The sequence below is a fragment of the Copadichromis virginalis genome, linkage group LG18 (assembly GCF_057382275.1).
Source record: "Copadichromis virginalis isolate Kocher_CV1m ecotype Utaka linkage group LG18, C_Virginalis_male_GT1.1, whole genome shotgun sequence".
NCBI classification, from domain to species: domain Eukaryota; kingdom Metazoa; phylum Chordata; class Actinopteri; order Cichliformes; family Cichlidae; genus Copadichromis; species Copadichromis virginalis.
The window spans coordinates 3173907-3194401 of record NC_140635.1 but is presented as its reverse complement, the minus strand read 5'-3'; the positions used below and the strand labels follow the sequence as shown (position 1 = coordinate 3194401).

Below are 20495 nucleotides of genomic sequence, written 5' to 3'. Positions count from 1 at the left end.
GGCCAGAGAGTCTAATTATTAGTGAAAATAACATCAGCCTGTTACGGCAGATGGCCCCACCCCTCCCTGAGCCTGGTTCAATATACAGTACAATATATAGTACCTTGAGGCGACTGTTGCTGTGACTTGGCGCTGTATAATAGATGGATGGTGTTTCCAGGTCTTAAAGTTAAGTGCCTTAAACCTGCATTCTTTTTATGTGCCAGCAGGGGGCGACTCTTTTCATCCCTAAAAACAGGTGGTTGAACACAAGTCTGTAGGTACGGAACCCCGCAGGGGACATGGGAGAAAAAAAATTAAGACGGACTTCGAGTTTGTTTTAAACGCGTGCTGCGTTTAAAGCGTGGAAGTACTGACCTTACTTTGAGTTTGATTCCATAAAAAGTGACAAAAACATTAGCGTTCGCTGTGCGTGGGAAGAAAACTTCTTTTTACAGTGAAAAAAACCCCTAAACTTCCAAGCAAGCACAGAGTGCGCTACGAAGTAATGTAAAATTCAGAGAAACTCACGGATTCTTCAACTGACAGCTGCGCACACCTGCACCAGGGTAAACCTCCGCCTACCGCAGTCCTGCTTTACAGGTGAAAATAGAGCAACAGGACCGCTGAGTCTTTGACTTTATTTATTTTCTGCTGTGTTTTACTTGCATCTATTTGAAAGACTGAGTGTAAAAACAAAAAATATTTTATTTTATGTGCTGGAATGTGCAGAAAATAGGTTTAAATATTAAACTAATTTCTTCCAGTCAGAGAATGTTGCATATAATTTAATGTTTGCTTCATGCATAAAGTTAAAAGATTAAAACTAATAAGACAAGTTTTAAAAAGAGACTTTTCCATTTGATTACATTTTGTATGATGATTATGCAGAAAAAGTAGAATTGGGCTTTATCACCTCTTCAGGTTGTAAATCGTGCTGATGAAGGGGCAGAGATGGTGTATAATGTGTAATTTTAGTGTTCAGTATGAAATGAGGACATCGTGTCTGTACAGGAAAAACAAAACTGTCTCTGGTCTCCAGCGACTGATGATGAAGGTCATCTCAACACTCAGTTTAAAAAACATCATTAATTCATCACAGGGCGTCGAGTGTGCCGTAACACGAGAGCATCAGTCACGAGAAGACGCAGAAATCGAAGAGAAAGCTCACAGGACACTCAATCAAATGACGCCACAGCACTCCGGTGTACATTAAAAAAACATTTTTTCTTTTTTTTATTTCGTCAGAGACCAAAAATAGCCTCGCCGAGTCTACATGCAGAATATAACATGTCAAACACATTCTAGTCACATTTAGAGAAGTCACGGCTGCGATGGTCGACAACAAGTAGAAACACGTTGCTCAGCAGAGGGGTGGGGGGAGGGGCTGACCTACAACCTGTAAATGTAGACTAAGACGGTACAGAAAACGTCAAATCAGAAACATACAGAGAAGAAAACAAACCTCCCTGGACCTGGGCACAGCCTCGGGGGCGTGGTCGTGAAATCTGGCGGCATCACCTGCTCATGTCTCACCTTTACCAGCAAATACAGTAAATTATTTACAGTTATTCAGTCGTTTTTGTGTATTAGCTGAACCAAAGGACTGTTTGGTCTCAGTGGATGATGTGAGTTCGCTGCTGGTGGATGGTTTCTGAATTAAATTTTAGAAGTAAATCAGCTGACACTTGTGTTTGCATTAAATACATGAGGATATTTTTCTTGTGTTGTATTCCCACAGACAAACTCTCTGACCAACTTCAACTTTAAATACAGCGTAAATGAGTCAGACCTTAAGAAAGTTGGCAACTTGGTGAAAAACAGATTTAAGGATTTTCTGACCTCTTGAATTATTACAACACGACTTAAAATGAGTGCTGTCGGCGTTAATCTCGTTAAAATGACGCTAACGCCATAAGGTGGCAAATCTCCATTAGCGAGTTAACGCGGATCGCCCCGTGCGAGCGGGTCGCCCCGTGCGAGCAGCTGCACAGCGTCGATGCACAAGTTAGCTTGTTAATGCGTTAGCGCCGTGCAGCTCCTCGAATGGGGCGATCCGCGTTAACTCTCTAATGGAGATTTGCCACCTTATGGCGTTAACGTCATTTTAACGAGATTAACACTGACAGCACTACTTAAAATGAAATGTTGCACCTTCAGAAATGTGTTAAAGTTCACTTTCACTGAAGAATGACATCCTTCAAATTTAACACAATTTGAAATGAAATTTGGATGTTGTGACAAACAAAAACACAAAGCTGGACTCAGAGTCGCACAGGCTCGTGACGGTCAGGGACACGAGGAACGACACAGAACTCATTCACCAGATGACACAAAGATCCCACGGAAACGTCGGCGTGATTGCTGTCGGAGCAAACCTCAAATGTGTTTTCTTGTTGTACGTTGCATTCACAAAAAAAATAACACCAAATTAGCTCCAACTGCTCTTTTCATGGTATCACCTCTTAAGCCTTGATTACAGTCTGTTGTGGACTCGGAGAGCCGGAGATGGCACGGCCGACTCGTCAGTCCAGTCAGTTTTCTGCATTTCCACCAACTGGGGTGCAAACGTAGTTGGTGCATCGGAAACTCTCACAGAAACTTGCAGGCACGTCCACGAGATGACGTTTACGTCACTCAGACTCTAGCAGACGGGCAAAGCTTTAACATTAGCCGGCGTGCTGGCGACCTGCTCGGGGCTGTGGTTTTAGCCACGAGCACACTCTCAGAATCTAGACGATGCTGCCGCATGGAAGTCAAACAGGTGAAACGTCCATTACAAAAATAATCAAAACTTTACATCGAAACAGAACAAAAAGAGGAGGCTTGGATTATTTATTAGGATTACTAAATTACTCAGGATACTGATCAGATTTTTCCTCCTCCTCGCCGAAAGTACTTGACTGTGTTTGTGTGAATAACGTAAGGCCAAATGACGCTATGATTTCATCTAAAACCATGAGACACACATGTTCATACCAGAGAACAGAACGCTGCTATATTCTGTATTATTACTGTGTTATTTTTTCTCGTGGGATCGTCTGTGCTTGGAATGTTTTGCTGAGGGGAAAACACAAAACAGAAAACAAAATTATTCCCTCACATTCAGAGAAAATCCTTGATCGAAGCAACCAAGACTAACGTGAAAATTACCGTCAGGACGTTGACGTCGATTTGAAGTCCAGCCCTTCCTTTACAATCTTGCATACAGCATTCCTGCCTTTGTGTTCATGGCTTTACTGGTTTTACTTTCCTTTCATCAACGACGGGCAGAAATGCTCGTTGTGTGTTTCCTTGTCTTGATAAAGCCAACATTTGATTTCCAGACAATGCACATTCCTTTTCAGGGAAAAACCCCCAAACCACCCCCCGACTAACGCCTTCGTCCTCCATTCGTCAGTCCAACTTTTAACCGTACCATTGAAGGAGGGGCGGAGGAGGCATCGAGGCCGACAACTTTTCCTTTTAAAAAGTTAAAACTACACCACAGTACACAGTTATCACAAGTCATGCTAATATACATAAACTACAATTTCGAAGAAAAGTTAACATAAAAACTTCCAGTAAAAGCTACTTTCAAGAAAAGAATTCTTCATGGTAAGAATAAATTATTAGCTTGTTTGAACACAGTGAAGTCTTTACATGGACCAAAGGATGAGTGTAAACATATCTATGGTACCAGCTGGCCCCTCTCACCTCTACAAAAAAGGACGGAAACAAAAAACACTGCATTTGGTAATCAGCTGCACGTTATTAGTAAAAAGCAGAAAAGAAAGGGGCAAAGAAATCAACTTTTCAATAAATAGCACATTCCAGAGGGGCAGATGTGACTCTGTTAGCCAGCTCGACAAAGATACCGCAAAGCATTCAACAAAACCTCGTAGCAGGAAAACTGAGACGGCGGACATGGCGGCGATGCAAAGTGACAGCGGGTTGTGTTGAATCGGCTCCTTGAACTATTTGCGGCATTGGAGGAAAAAACTAAAAAATAAATGCGCAAAGATGCCATCCAAGATTAAAAGGAGGGAAAATAAGGCCCCTGAAATAAATATTCTTCTTTTAACAGTTTCCTAGGAGAAAAAGAAAACTCACTACACCTACTGTTAAAAAATGGTATATTCCCGCGCCGTAAGAAAACAATTATCAAAAAAGACCTCCGGCAGACACGGCTATACCATCCTGTTGTTAGTGTCCGAGGAAAAGTGTCCGAGATTTTGTTTTTGCCGGCGACCCCTGTTGTTCTTCGGGCATTTCCTGAAGACAAAGAGAGCGAGAAAGTCGGTGTTACAATTTGTGTCCGTTACTAAAATCAGATTTATATGCTGTGATTGAGTCAATCTCCCAATTTGGTGCCTTTTCTTTTTTAGATTTTAGATCGGCCATTGTACAGTATTGTGCAAAAGTCTTTTTCTTTATATTTTCTTTCCAAGGAGTCAGACTCGTTAGTTAAAGTGGTCTTGGCCAAAACTTCTCCAGGTTTTCTCTGCCTGACCATTTTCAGACAGAGGACGTGTTTTTCTTTCTTTTTGTTTGTCGAGCATAAAAAGGGCACAGATCTCAAGCACTGAACCAGCGTTGTGTCTACAAATAACGGGCAATTTTGCAAAAAACCATTTTTAAATTGTATCTTCGAGGCAGCGTGTCACAAAACCTCATAATGTGTTCCAGTTTATTTAGTTCAGTCCACAAAAATGTCACTGGCAACACATTTTGACAGATATAAAAGAGTATTTTTACACCAACAATGTGATTCCCAGAGAGCTATTTGCTGAACACATATCTTGGCGTGGTGTGTTCTTAAGTGGAGGAATAAAAAGTGACCAGTGAAAAGGAATTATTATTATTATTATTATTCAAGACCTGGACTGAAAATCAGTGACCACAGGTCTCATGACGGGACGAATGTTCAGTTCAGGTTCGGTGAGGGGAGCCATCTGTAAAACATGGCGGAGGCTCTGTTGTGTTTGGAGCTGTACTTCATGCAGTCGTGTTGGAGATCGTCACAACTGATGGTGTATTAATGCAGAAAGTTACCACCAGGCTTTTCATTAGCATGTAATGATCCCAATGATCCACACTGCCACTGCAGGAAAACCAACCAGCTCAACATTGTACAAACTCTGTTTTTGCCTTATTTACTGTGACTTCATGTTTCAGTCAACTCGCTGCATCTATTTTTCTAGTAAAGTATAAAATAATTAACACAATACTACTGCTATTACAGTGTTGAGGCTCCTGTGAAAGAAATGTCGCTCTTTTGATAAATACTGTAAGGACACAAAAGCTTTGTATCAAGCAGAAATGCTAAAGACTAAAATCAGTTAACACTTTGTAAGTATTTTAATGAGACGTAAAGACATAAATATTTGACAACTAAAACTTTAAACACTATTTTTTTCTTTGCACTTGAGTACCTTGTGATGCACATCACTACGGCAACAATGATGGCGATCTGCACGGCTCCGATGATGGCGGCGATCAGGACGTAGTGCAGCTTCTGTCCACTGGGGACCACGTAGAGGATGTTGAAGTCCTGAGGCTCGTCACACTGAGGACCTTTGTATCCTGCGTCACATCTGAGTCGGACACACAACAAGACTGTGTGATGTCACATGTTACATACTTTAGGATGGTGTAATAGTTTTGTGTTTGTTTCATGATTTAAACTTTGACATTTCACACTTTTACCACCACACTTCTGATGAGATCCATTAACTTGGACTCTAGTAAAAACAAACGCTTCATTTTTATGTATTTATTTGAAACATTTACAGCGGAGGCCGTTACAAACCTGCAGGTGGCCATGTTGTACTTGTTGATCTCACATTTCCCGTGAACGCAGAAGCCGGAGAAGCTGTCGGCACACGGGATGGACATTCCCGGGTAGAAACCTTCTCCGTGATCCACAATCCTGGTGTCTGAAAGGACGAAACGAGAAATCAGAGACACAAGGTGAGAACAATAAAGGGATTTTTATTATTGGTTTACATTTTATTACATATTGATTTATAGTTTCTGTATCAAACACAAATCTTTACCACAATGCTGATGATGATTTGTTAGATTTTCCTTTGTAAGCTTTTCATTTTCGTTAGTTTCTTCCCTTTTTTCTATATTTAACGGAACAAATCTTCTTCCATAGTTTGTTTTGTGATGTTTATTTGATTGAACTAGGCTGTTTTTCATATTTGGCCTAATCTGATCTCACAGCAGTTTGTGAAACAGTCACAACCTGTAATCTGTTGATGTGTGTTTCTGGACAGCGACCTTGAACACGGCGTTTAATCTTACAGGTCTACAAGTGTGAATGATTTTCCATTTTAAAAGGTAAAAGCAGTTTGTAGTAGGAGCTCGGAGGGATGGTGGTAGAGACCCACGATCAGATTTTCACACATCATTTAAACACAACATAAAGAGGCTCATAACCAGCAGCCTGTCACCTGGTTTGGCTCAAGTGTTAAACGGTAATTGTTTGGGGTTTGAAAAAGTCACGTTTATTTTAAAGCTTCGTTTGAGCCTCCCCACAGTCTCAACCCCAGATTTGTGCGTCTGACATAAAACATATTTCATGCCAGCGAGGACAAATTTGTGATAAAGTGTTTCAATAGGAAATAAGTCCATTTGTGTGAAATAAAGAGGAGACAATAGATTCACTACATGATGATTTAAAGACCTGAGACTGGGCTGTAACAGTGATTTCCCATCTTTGGGATAAATAAAGCACATCTTACTTTATTTGATCTTATATCATAATTTTGTAAAGATATATTTGGTAATTTGAACACACAGACACGTTTCATTGAGTTTGACTGTGACGTCGCTCATCTTACATTCAATTAACGAACATTATTAATATAATAACAATATACTGTTGTTTTTTAATGTTAAAGCTAAATTTGGTAAAAGCAGATCTACATTTTATGCTCCTAATAATAATAATAAATGAAGTGCTGTGCCACAAACGGAGTCATCTGCTGTGCGCTGCAGCGCTGTGCGAGGGCATAAATCCTAATAAGTCACACAGATCTGTCTCTCCGTGCTATGATTCACTGCAGTCTTAGAGGAAAAGCTGACAAAGCAAACTGTGCTGCTCATTAAAGTGACTGAAACGTTATATACCAAATCCACATTAACATGAAGGAAGCTGTTAACAAGAAGCCGCCTGTGTGTGCGTGTCACCAATTTTAAATTCTGCTGTTCGCCATGTTTACGATGGCCGCGATGACATCTCAGAGATTCGCGAGCTTAAGACTGTCTGAGTGCTGCTGGATGAAATGTTTGAACGAGATTATAGGACAACCTGACTGACAGTGAGAGCAGCGCCCCCTGCTGGCTATGAGAAAGGACGCGTGACTTAAATCCGCGTTTTACATCCAGACTGAAGTAAAATCACATAAAGTAGAACAAATGTGCATTCTTTTTAGTGGCAAGCAGGGGGCGCTCTGTGTGGCAGCGAACCCTTCTGTTCCTGTTGGAAAAGGATCCTCTGCTCTGATCCTAGTGAACACTTTCCCGATGAGATAATGAACTTCTCTGCTTTGGCTCATTTTGGAAAAAACATCAAGCCCATCTTATAAATTTTATTCCCTCTCAGAGTCAGAAAAATCGATCTTTTAAAACGTTGTTTTAAAAGGTTTTTTTGTGAGTGAACTTCTTCACTCCCTTTTTGAGTTGAGCCTTTTTAACCTTTCACTGTCTTTGGGAGCCGTGAGTGATGAAAGCTTGTAGTGAAGGGCAAGTAGGGACACGCCGCGGTTTGATTCATTCGTCACTGAATGATTTACTTATTTGAAGGACAGGCGCCGATGTGGTGAAGGTCACCTGAACGCGGCACAGAAGGAGAAGCTCAGCCTTTCTCAGCTCTTTATCGGAGGCAGAAATGTGTTGCTGTGTCGTTCCCTGTTTGCGATGTAGACAATGCTGCAGTTTAATCCCGCGCTTCTTTTGTCCGAGTTAAAACTCGGAGCGAAGGAGCTGCGGAGGAATCGCTCCCCCTGAGACGTTGTAAATGCACGGCGAGCTCTGCAGATAATAAAACGCTTTCGATTTTGTTTCATCTCCTCTTTGATCTCCAGACTCAACACTTGCGTCGTGCAGCTGATGGTTAAGGCGCTGAAATGCCCTCATTCTGCTCCTCTAATCTGCATGTTGACTTATGAGAAATCACACAGTCGCACCGGGATCAGGCTTAAAAAACTGTGTACTTTCTTTCTTTCAGAGCTGTGCCTTTTGATGATTTCCTGCACTTTTTTTCTTGCCCCCCTCTGAGGACCTTATTGTGTATTAAGGAGATTTTCATTAGGTTTTATCCTGCTGCTGTTGCTCCTCAGCAGGTTCAGACGCAGGTTAACAGGCTGCCGAAAGGCCGCAGGAAGTTTTACCGCATTAGAGGCAGGAAAAGTGGATTTACAGTGTGGTTATATAATATGAGCAAATACAAACAGAGTCCCAGAGGTTGTTAATGCGCAGACTGCTAGCCATGCTAGCGGCTCAGCTCTGTGCATATCCATCACATAGTGACACAGACTGAATAACAAGTAGAAGCTCGTGTCTGGATGGACGGCGTCCTGTAATTCTTCATTTAATGCCATCATTAGGTCAACACACCTGTGGTATGAATGCACCTGAGCTGCAAATCTGCACTGACAGGAAACTCTGTCGCTGCCAACAGTAATCTGATTCCTGAAAGTATCTTTTCAAGATTCAGTTTGACTTGTCTCTGTGTTCTCATATATGCATGATGCTAATGATGCTCAGGTTTGAACATAGGGAACAAAGACACTGACGTACAGGTAAAAGCTGTGCTGACACACTGCACAACATCTTCCTAATGGGGTCATTCTTGGCCACTGGAGGCTCCATCCCCACAGACTCTCGGGGGATGTGGGGATGGAGCCTCATGTTAAAATGTCCATAAAGAGTTCATCTTTTAAGGCTTTTCTAACAGCTGGCTGTAGCTGTTAGCGCTCTGCTAGCTGAACTGGACCTCTCATGCATGTTTGTGGTGTTGGAAGGAGTCTGCTCCACTTTTGAGGAGTCAAATTAAACGCTACATTTTTATGTGAATCAGTGCTAATTATCAGGTGCAGTTTACAGACGTATCTTGCAGTGTTAGCTGATAACTTGCTACACTATCCTCTCCTCTAAATCATTTTTTGCTTTGTGATCCACGCTGGAAGTCACACACAGTCAGAGCAGTTTACAGTACATTATTTTTCTTTTTCATTTTTATTGACTATAAATACAAAATCAAGTGTTTGGAAAGCTGCATGGAGCTTTGAGGGTGTTGTGCTATTTTGTGTCTGAACCTCTACAACACAGCTGCAGAGGGCAGTGTTCGTATGACTCACAGGGGCAAAATAATAGGGAAAAAATCAGGCGGAAATAATCTACATTTACCGTTAACTTGCAGAGTGCAGCAACCTGGCAAAAAAGGAACATGAGGCGTGTTGAGCTTCCTTACCCAGGACGTTTCCTTTGAAAGGGCTGCCGTCGTCTTTCTTGCCCTGTTTTTCTTTGTCAGCTGCAGAAGAAACAGAAGGATGGAGTCGGTTACATTCAGAAATCCTCTCTAAATAAGCTCCAACAGTTTATTTTTTCCCAACGTGATGGAAAACAAAGATTTCAGCGTTTCCATCCAGGCGACGGCTTGAGATCATTTCTATTTCCTCGGGTGAAACAGACACTGCCTGACCGCTTGACTTCCTCTTCGCTGTCTTGCATCGTGTCTTTTGTGATCTGTTTATTGACTCTGTGTGTGTGTCTGTGTGTTTACTCTTCAGGACAGACTAAAGGAAGTGAAAGATGTCGGGGGATGTTTACTCGCCATCTGAGTTTCGCTCTGTTAGAGTCGAGGTGGGTCAGTCTGATGGTCTGTGTGTGCTTTGTGTGGCCAACAGTGGTGGGTGCCAATAAACAAAGAAGCAGCAGGGTTTGGGTTCTTGTGTTGTTGTGGTTATTTTCCTGTTGACAGGCTTCATGTCTTCGTGCCGTCTGCAGGAGGATCTGCTGCGAATGTTAAACAGGGCATACACTCCGGTTTGTACGTATATCATTGTGGGGACCCTGGTATACATATAGCCCTTATCCACTGGTACCTACTTAGCTCGGCTTGACTCGGTTTGTAGACTTTTCCTATAAGGTGGTAGAACCCGTTTGCTCAGCCCGCGTTAAAAATGGATCCAAAAATGTGGTGTCACCAGTGGCCAGCCAATGGCGTCACTCGACGAGTCATGAGACTGACTCCTTAACAAAAATTAAAATGCCATTTTTGAAACCTGGCAACGAAGGAAATGTGTCGCATACAAATGATGTTACGAGACTTTTGGCCGCATTGCTACAACAACCCCATGCGCACAGGAGGTACAAACAAACCAAACTGAGTAGAGTCGAGTAGATACTGGTGGAAGCGAGGCTGTGGTGGACTCCCAGGACAATGTTTAATCATAACCTTTCGAATCCCTCCCACTTCCTATATCTCAAAAAAAATTCAAAATATGGGACAAGATGATAAAAAACAAATACAAATTGGAAAATAGAGATTTCTTTAGATATTTGCAAGTTAGGGACTACTACGCAAAACAAATAAAATCTGACTGGCTTGGGAAACCACTGGGGGTTGTCGGAAAAGTAAAAGACTGCTATGAACATAAACAATTTAAAACTATTAACCTTTCGAATCCAGATGTCAGGATCAGAGGTATAGTTTAGTGAGAAACCAAGAACACCGTCTACTCATTAGCTTAATTATGAACTATGTAACTCATTTCAAAGTCTTTACTGAGGTCAGAGAACAAGTTAACCCAGGGCTGTTCTCACAGGGCTTATTTTTTCATACTGTCAATTCATTATTTGATACTTTGGCCATGTTTGATATGATTCTCCACAAGTGGAACAGTGTACACATATAAATGAAAAAAAAATCCAAGAAAGATTTTATTTCACAGGGAATAAATTATAACAGCACAGCTTTCGTTTGCCTTTACCGACTGATGAAACTTAAAATCTCTGTGTAAGTGATAACAGCGATTATCAGTGATCTCTTCTAAGTTGGGCTTTGTGCTTCAGGCTCTGTGCGTGCTCACATGTGGCAGTGTTTCCTGGGATATATGACTCTTCCACACAAAATGATCCCTATGAGTGTCACCTCCTCCACTCAGGAACATAGAGTGGACACAAAAAGTATAACAGTGAAATGCAACACTGTGCCAGTAGCATGAGAACTGGATACATTTAACCATGAACAGTTACTGTTCCACGGTTTAATACAGACGATGCTTTAGTTTGTCAGCAGATCAAAATGAAATCAGGTGTTCTCGATGCACGGTTCAGCAGTGTGAATAAACTCAGCAGCAGATTAGAATCAAGTATAAAAACATTTACACCGTAACCATGGTGATTTAGCCAGTTAAGATGGGAGACACTTTGAATTTTCTGTTTTATAAGGTCAATACAGTTCACTAAGACATCAGCCTGACTTTTAAGGTCAGGTCCTTATTTTGTCTGTTGATATTTGAAATCACACCCAAAGTGAGGATGTAAAAAACCCACATTCTACAAAGTTGTCCTCATAATGCACCAAAATGCACTTGGTCTCCACATAGACATGTGTACACGCACACACACTCATCCATTTTTAATGCTCCATCATTCCTGAGGAAATATTGACAGAAATCTCTTTGTCTCCATCTTACCCTCCCCCTCCCTCCCTCCATCAGCATCTCCCCAAAGCCTCATTGTTTCCCATCTTTGCTCTTGCTCCGCTTTTTCTGTATTTGCAACCAAAAAATAAAAATCATAAAACAGTCTGCTGATGCAAGAAAAATATGAATGACAAACTGTTATAATAATTTTATGTGGTATAAGCATTAATATATGGACACCCTAGACCAGGGGTGTCCAACTCTAGTCCTCGAGAGCTGCTGTCCTGCAGATGCATCCCTACTCCAACACAGCTGAATCAAATGGTCTGATTACCTCTTCAGCAGCCATCAAGTTTGGCAAAGGCCTGTTAACAAGTCATTCATTTGATTCAGGTGTGTCGGAACAAATTAGTCATTTGTTAGTAAAGCTAATTAAGCACTTTTAAACTCTTTTACACTTCACTGTATATTGTGAATACAAACACAAGTTGTAGTTTGAGGCTGACGAATAAATAGTCAAGTTACCATTATTCCCACATAAAGGGGCATGTGACGTCCCCAAATTCATTACTATCCACATAAATCAATAAGTGGTACAACTGTGGGTTTGGTCTTCTTTAAATATCCACATATTTATATCTAGATATCAACTAATATTTCATTATGTAAATGGAAAGTTTTCCAGAAATTAACTGAAAGATTTGGGATTTATAAAAACATCAATATACAAAATATGTTTCTGGTGGACTAATTTACAGTTGAAGGTAATGAGAACAAATACACTGACTAAGCTGGAAAAGGACCACCTGGGTTGGTGGTGGGTTGCAAAGTGGCTTTAGGAAGCTAATGGGCTAAATAATGTGTGTAGGTGTGCAGAGCGGTATCACATGAGCCATTAGGTCTTATCTGACTGCCTGGTAAAGTCAAGAACAACAGCTTTTGTCTTCTTCACTTGTTCAGAGTCTTTAGTTATTTCTGGGTCCAAATGAGTCACAGATTATTATGTCAGGGTGATTTCATGCTGCAAGCTTGTAGCTTGTAGCTAGCTTGTAGAATCTCCTGGTCTCGACTCTGTGAGCTTTCTTGTGTAATTGAGTGTAAATATCATCGAATGGCTGAAAGGATCCATCCACATCGTCAGGTTAGTTATTAACATGTTAATGTGTGGTTTGCATCTCTCACTATGAAAAACTCGATTCTAACAAATCATGACTGGTGTTAATAAAAAGCTGGAGCTGTAGAGAATTACAGCTTTTGTAATCAGTTAACAAGCTTACGTGAACCACAGGTCCACATTCGACCAATATTTGGCTCCGCCGCTGTGGAATAACAGGATCAATGTGTTCAAATCCTTTGAATTTGGTTTCTTGGCTGTGGTGCACTGAGTCACTGGCCTGCTGCCCTGAGGAAATAACAGATCAGAGAAGGTGGCAGGTGCTCTTCACCTCAGGGTGCAATACCACCCTCACCACCCACTCACCCTCACCTGCCACCTCACTGAGCCAATCAGATCACTGGCCACCTAAAAGCAATAACCACTGACAAGAAATCCATAACTCTTCCCAGGTTAGGGTCTCCTTAAAGTTCTATCTTATCTTATCTTATCTTACATTGTGATTCAAGGTGAGTCCATCAACATAAATCAGACCTGAGGCTCAGAGCTGTGCCGAGGCTGGAGGAGCTCTGGGTGTTGGCACAGACTGAAAAACATCACGCAGCAAACTGTGACTGCAAATGAGGTTTGCATCTAACACTTGCACCTCACCCTCGGCTCCTCTGAGAGGAAGAAACCTTCAGTGATGGTTCAGAGGAGCTGTGACTCATCGCAACGGTGTTTTCATCTCTGCCATAAAAAGATGCTCTGCATATTTGAGAATCAAACATGGGATTAAATTTATAAAACTGCGAGAAATCACTCAGAAAAAGAACTAACAGGCAGCCCAAAGCTGGAGGATGCTGATGAACCTTTGGACTCCTTTTTCATGTTTTTTGGCTGTAATTTACTCTCTTTTAAAGCTTCTGAGACAAGAAACCTACAACACTTTAAAGAAGAAAACCTTTAGTTACAAATGTCATTTAGAAGTGTGGAGCAGGGAAATTATTTTACTGCTATTGTTAAATAATTGTCATCATTACCATTGCATTAATAATATAATCTGGAGTTTATATTGCATTCAGGGGTTGAACAGTGTGTGTCTTTCAGAAAGGCTAAAAGTAACAGGACAGGAAACAGGCTTGGAGAGTTTTGCAGAAGTGGAAGTTATTTTGAGCAGCAGGCTAAGACGAGGCTTTAACAATGTAACAGATAGCTTTAAGAAGGCCTTAAGCAGTTATGACTATTTTATACACAATGCATATCTGTGCTTATTAAAGAGTTGGAGCTCGGTCAATTAATTGGGGGTCGGAAGCTTTGTTCGGCGCGATGTTCGGACAATCTATTGTGCAAGTGACTTGGAGCCATAGAAGGAATTGCAATACATGCTTACAAAACACTTATATATCAGATCATTTTATATTAAGCTTTTAAGTAGAAGTTCTTGGTTAAAACATTTATTTAGTAGAAGACATACACATAGTCTCAGTGAGCCTCTGGTCTGGTGAAAGGTCAGAAGTGCAACAGGTGAATTGAGAAAGAGCATGTGAGGTCGTGACACACACACATGAGTTAAATTTATTTAGAGGAGAGATTAGTCATGTCTGGTTGTAACTACAAAAGTGTCTCGGTAAAAGAGGAACCGTCCTTGTTGTCTCGGCAAGAAAGAGGAACAATTTACTTTAAGACAAGAACGGAAAGTACCAGCCATGAAAATAGAAGATGATCTTCTGGGTTAAAAGCCATTGTGGTGTTGATCTGATCTATGTATAAAATGTATCTGTGACGCATGAAGGGGCGTCAGTAAATCAAACCCTGATGCTATAAAATATCTGTTTATGCTTTGATTAAGTCGGAGATCACTTGCTGTCGGCGTACAGAGTGTTCTTCCCACACGTGTGTTCATTAAAATCATTGTTTGACCAAGACCTTCTGGACCATGGGTGGTTTGTATTCTCCTTCCTCAATTTTGAACCTTAACAGAAGCTAATCAACTTTAAGCTTGAAGTCCAAGTCAGAGTTTTGCAGTCACAAAATGACCAGCAGCTTAAAAAGGTTCAAAGTAGTCTCACTTTCACCAACAGTATTACTATTATGATGCACCACAGTGTTCCCCTTTAATGTACTTAAAGTAATGTCATTTTATTCAAGTTTTCCTCCATTTTATTCAAGAAGAAAGGAAAACCATGAATCCATGACTGTGCATGTGGACATGAACCTCCTTATGCTCAGTAGGGGGCGACTCCTCTTCTTTAAATGCACAGAAATCTGACAGACGAAGGTGACGTCAGCGCACATGTTCTTGGTGAGTTTATGCTGTCAGTCACTAATCTGACTGAATATAACAGGATGGTCCCTCAGTTTGTTCTATGAACTCTTAAGGTTAGGGTTACTAATAAGCAAGATTACAATAACAATGTCCATATATGGTAATGTTAGGGAGGAGTTTGGGGTCAGCGGATGGGTCATTTTGATGACTCATATTTCCTATAATGCTGATCATTCCAGTTCTTAAGAGAACTGCTGTTCATGTTAATCTTCTGTTACAATGAGTCATGCTGCATTTGCGCTCTTTATCTGCAGAGATTCGTGGAAACACTTTGACTGAAGCATCATCGAAACTTTACTAACCAAACGGTGATGTCACAGGGGCAGAATTCATCATAGCATGTTTGACATACCATGTCAGCACCCACCAGTTTGTAAAGCCCTGCTGTGACTCCCTTGAGATTAAATTTTTCCCACCCTGGTGTCTGAAACCAGATGTAATGAGTGAGTCATTACCCAGCGAGCATATCTGGATAATAAGCTTTTTTGACAAGTACAATTACCATAATTTATCAAAAGAACTCAGGGTTTTATTGACCTGAAAGTAGAGACTGAGACCCAAAACTCATCAACAGGAAAGTATTTACAGAGGTTCTTCTACAGGACGTGAAGCCTTTTGGCAACCGGAGGTAGTTTCACTGGTAGCTACCAGAAATAGTTTCACTTTTCAGACCCACAAGTCACATCCATCTTTTATACTGTCTGTCTGGACTATGGGTATGCAGCTTACCCAGACATGCTTGTGCACAGTCCTCTAAAAGAGCAGTATGATGATGCTAGGCATCAGCTAAATACAAATGAAAAATTAATAATAAAAGATTAAAACAGCAGTATGAAAAGAACAAAGAAGAAACGGTCGAGTTTTCACTGTTTTCAAAATGAATTCAAATCAGGAGTTGATGATAATTAAGACAGGCCTACAGATTAGCTAGAGGCCACATGGAACCACTGTTTGGAAGAAAAGTGAGTATCCCCGACCACTTCCTGTATGGCTGACGCTTGCTTATGAAATTGGTCACAAAGAGGTGTTGCACTGGAAAATTGGGATTTTTTTGGGTCTCTGGTAGGCTGCCGCAGTTGCCTTCAGTTTGTATGGAAGATGCCAACGTATCTGCAAACACAAACTACTCACTAAGTAGTTGAAAAGTCTGAATCAAGTACAAGTTTGCAAGTTGTTGTTTAATTAAGGCAGAATTTTTGTTTGGAAGGCAACGTCCTACATTTTCAGGTTTCACTACCTCTCAGTAGTTTGTGTTTGCAGACGAGTTGGTGGCTTCCATGCAAACTACAGGCGACCACAGCAACCTGCTAGTGACCGAGGCAGTTGTAAGGAGGGTTTTGGTTGCAGCACCATGTACCTCTTCTTTCTAATGTGATTTATTTCCCTCTCATTTAAACGACTTAAAATATTTGGCATGAACATCCCTACGGGTTATGCGATTCATATAAAGTCTATTATTTTGGTGGTGTTGTTGCAGACTTCCTGTTTGATTTTGCTGGAAGAAGCTGCAGGCAGCTGGGAACTCTTTCTCATAGTTTTCCGAGTTTTCTGGTAGCTTTGAAGTCTCCCTGCATTTCTGTTGTTTTGATTGTCTTATAGCTTTACCTGATAGTTTTACCCGAGTACTTCAAGGCAGAATGAATTCTGTTGGTTAAGCTAGGCTATAACAAACTATGGCCTTTTGAAATTTGAGAGTTGTTCTTTTAGCGATTGATAAAATGAAAATACTGCACTGGATTTAAATTCATAGGTTATGGCTCATATTACTCTGTAGGTGAAACTGATCTGAACTTGAAGTCTCTGCGTCTGTTCACTGTACTTAAAGTTGCAGTACAACAAACTAACTCTGTATTTCTGACTGATGTTATTTAAACCTGCTGTTGGTGCCAAGCAGGCCCTGCGTGTCAGATTATTTCAGGATGTTAACAAGGTGTGGATTAATTTCTTGCGGATTAAAACTGCGGCTCCTGCTCACTTGATTTGTTTCTTAATTGAAAACACCGGTGATTAGATGCATTAATTTGTCTGACACGGTTTCAATAACGAGGCTGATTTATGAAACGGTCACAGTCGTGCAGTCAGCAGTACTCAGCGAGCCCTGAACGCCATCAGTCCTGCATTTTACTACATCAGCAAGTCAATGTGAAGTAATGACCCACGTTTGCAGCCAGAGGAATAACGCTCAAGCTGGAAGATTTAAACAGCAGCAGTGACGGTCTTCAACTTAAACAAGTTTTTGAAAGTGAGCTGGAAAAACAAAGGAACGAAGAACAAGGTTTCAGTCAAATGAAGCAATAAGGACTAAACAGAAACAGAAGTGGACTCATATAAGAACGTAGAAGGAAAAAGTAAAGAAAGTAAAAAAAGATGGAAAAAGAAAGGAGTTAAAACTGAGGAAGAGAAATAAAAAGAGGAAAGCTTACATTTCTGAGAGAAAGATCAAAGACATCAGGAAAGAAGGAGAGAAAGGGCCGAAGACAAAAGAAGAACATGAAAGTGTGATTAATGGAAGGACGAAAAAACGAATCTGGGAAGAAAAGAAAAGTTCAGTGAGGAAAATAAAGAAGAGTCAAATACAAAGAAGTGAAATGAGTACTAAACTTCTTCGTTTCATCCATTTAGAGTGTTTTTCCTTTCAGGGCGGGTTATTGTTGAAGAACGAGCTTATTTCATAATCCACACAGCTGATGGCGACCGTTTTCTGAGATTCGGTGAGATTTTCCAATCTGGATCGGATCAAACAGCCGCGGAGGCGTCAGTGGGCGGATTTCTGTCTGAACACAGAGCGGCGAAGCCGAGAGCTGCTCTCGACTTGCTGCAGTCGAGGTCAAAGGTCGTCGGAGCGGCTCAGACTGTTTACAGATCATCATGGAAGCATCAGCAGAAGCTTCGCTGAGCCACGGGGGACGAGCAGCGAGGGTTTACTACAGGCTTCAGCTCCTCATCGAGACTTCATCTCACAACGTCTTTTGTACCAAAGCCACAAATGTTTGGTCCACGGAGTCACGAGGACGAGAGGCCAGCTGTTGACTAGAAGTTATTTAAACATGCTTTAAATGATGTGATTGTCTCATGTGTGCACCATGAATAAGATCACTTTATCAGGTTTTAGCTTTTCTTCACAGTAACCTGTGATAGTTATCCTTCTGACAGCTGCATTTAATGCACATTTATACTGTCAGACTTAATTATTGTAAGCAGATCAGTTGATCTCAGAACTCAGCTGAGAGAATTCAGACTCAGAAATGAAAATTGGCGTCAACAAGCTAACTTTATGTTCATCAAATGGTTCTGAGTAACAGGAAAAACCAACACAGCATTAAAATGTCTCTTCAAAGAAACCGAAACATGAGGAATCAATCAGTCTGTAAAGTCGGTGATGGTGCCTGATGAGGTTAATCCAGCTTTGCAAAGTGAACGATTCGTTTCCTGTGAATTTGTGACTTCAGACTCGGTAAACTGCAAATCTGTTTCTCTGACTATTTAAGCCTCCTCAGGTTTATTATGAAAAATGGATTCAACTTCCTCCTGTTTCTTATTCGATGCTTAAACAAGCCTCTGGGTATCGTCGAAACGCCTTCACATTCAACTTGAGTGTCTTTAAAAGGTCAGTCGGTGTTTGTTTTCTGAACATTGATCAGCTCTGTGGACACGTGGAGCACAAACCAGCGCTGTGTTTGCTGCAGGTCAGGTTATTAGGAAAAAAAAGGAAACTGAACCATAATTACTGCTTTGTGTGACACTGAATGCCTCATTTCTGTCACACAGGAGGGACGTCTGTTTATCAAAACCCTCCATTTTCTGTCACGATCGTCTCCAGAGATCCGCTCTCCTCACTGGCTGAAAAAGGTGTTGGCGTCACTTATTCACACAGCGCTTCCTGCCGGCCGCCACAAAGCTGCACGTGGAGCTTTGAATCCAGTCGCTCATGCACGTCAGGAAACAGCGTGATGACAGAGAGCTCAGAGAGCTGAACAGACTGTGGGTGGAGGCGTACGCCATCATGATGGAGGTAAATCAAAAGCTTAAAAAACAGACGCTCGGAGATGTTTTACATTTTCACGTGCAAACAAAACCAAAATCACAGCTTGGTATCTCATCGCTCTGTGTCACAGGGCACCACCACTGTCAGAAACAGCTGAAAACACGAGGCATTGACGCAGTCTTATCATGGAAACACACACACACACTTAAATAACTCTCTCCTCATGCAGATAATCACACCAATTATTCAGGATTGTTTATGCAACTGAAAAAACCCAAGAAACTCAATATTTCTTCCTCATCTTAGGAGTCAGCAACCATTTTGCTTTTAGTCAGAACAAAACAGCTCTGCTGCAGCTTCTAACTCACCGTGCACCTGCACCAGTGGAATGACCAAAGTATGATGCGCCATTTAAAAGTTCAAACACCTCACTGGATTCAAATTTGCATGCAAAACAGGAACACAGCCAAAGTGACGTCACCCACCCACATTTTTTAAACAAAATCTTCAGCTAGCACACTGAGAATATCGCTCTAATACCAGAATCTTTATTGTCAGTGTAGCATCGAAACACTGAACAATAAACTGAGGCCCAATTCTCAGCATGGACACTGGTGTAATCACGGCTCAAATAAGTGGATCGTATATCAGTAACAAGCCGCTCGGTTCAGTTCAGTGCTCTGTTTGCTGGTGGGAGAGCTAACGTAGCGTGACAGAAACTGAGAGCAGCTTTTATTTCGTCTTTCTCTGTCAGCTCCACATGTGCCAGAAGGTAAGTAGCAGCCAGGTGCTCCTAATCAATGCACCTGATTAACTGATCACAAGCAGGTTTGAGCGCCTCTATAAAAGTGACAGATTTGCTGGTCTGGAGATTCAGGTGTGTGTTAACAAAACACAATCTTCTCAGGAGTTCAAGATCACGCCATGCTGTTCTCAAAGAACGCGCACAAAATCCAAAGAGCTTCATTTTACCCTCTACAGGTCTCAGCATGTTAAAGGCAAAGTTCATGACAAGACAATTAGAAGATTGAACAAGAATCAGTTGTTTGGAAGCGTTTCCAGGAGGAAGGTGCGTCTAAAAAACATGGAACAAAAACATCTGGAGCGATGTTCTTTGGACGGAGGAAATAAAACACTAACACAGCCAAACAAGAACATTTTTAAGTTATCTAAGTGACTTATATATCATGCTTAACCTGAGTAGAGAAAGACTGCAGGGGTCTAAAAATGATGTGCCAGGAGTCCGCTGTTCTCGCCGGCTCTAGTGAGGCTTGAATCCCCGGCTAGCTCTCGAGCTGGTGGGTAACACACGAAAACGTCGGAGCACTTTTGCAAATACGTGATGTCCTGACAAACTGAGCAGATATTTGGAGTTTACACAGCTACATTCTAAAAGTTTATTTTGTGACCCAGAAAGATTAATAAGAGTAATATTTAAACTAATTAGCTGCCGCCATTGTTGGAAAC

At 41.3% G+C, this 20495-nt stretch overlaps 1 protein-coding gene across 1 annotated transcript in view; it reads right to left on the bottom strand.

Annotated features, from left to right (window-relative positions):
• Positions 1-1187: 1187 nt before the first annotated feature.
• Positions 1188-20495, bottom strand: part of tmeff1a (transmembrane protein with EGF-like and two follistatin-like domains 1a) — a 109209-nt gene continuing 89901 nt past the window's right edge. Inside the window, exons 7-10 of the mRNA XM_085440135.1 lie at positions 9443-9502; positions 5771-5897; positions 5394-5555; positions 1188-4233 (exon numbers count right to left, since the gene is read on the bottom strand). Coding sequence (XP_085296261.1) covers positions 4149-4233; positions 5394-5555; positions 5771-5897; positions 9443-9502 — 434 coding nt within the window. The 3' untranslated portion in view covers positions 1188-4148. The remainder of the gene's footprint in view (positions 4234-5393; positions 5556-5770; positions 5898-9442; positions 9503-20495) is intronic.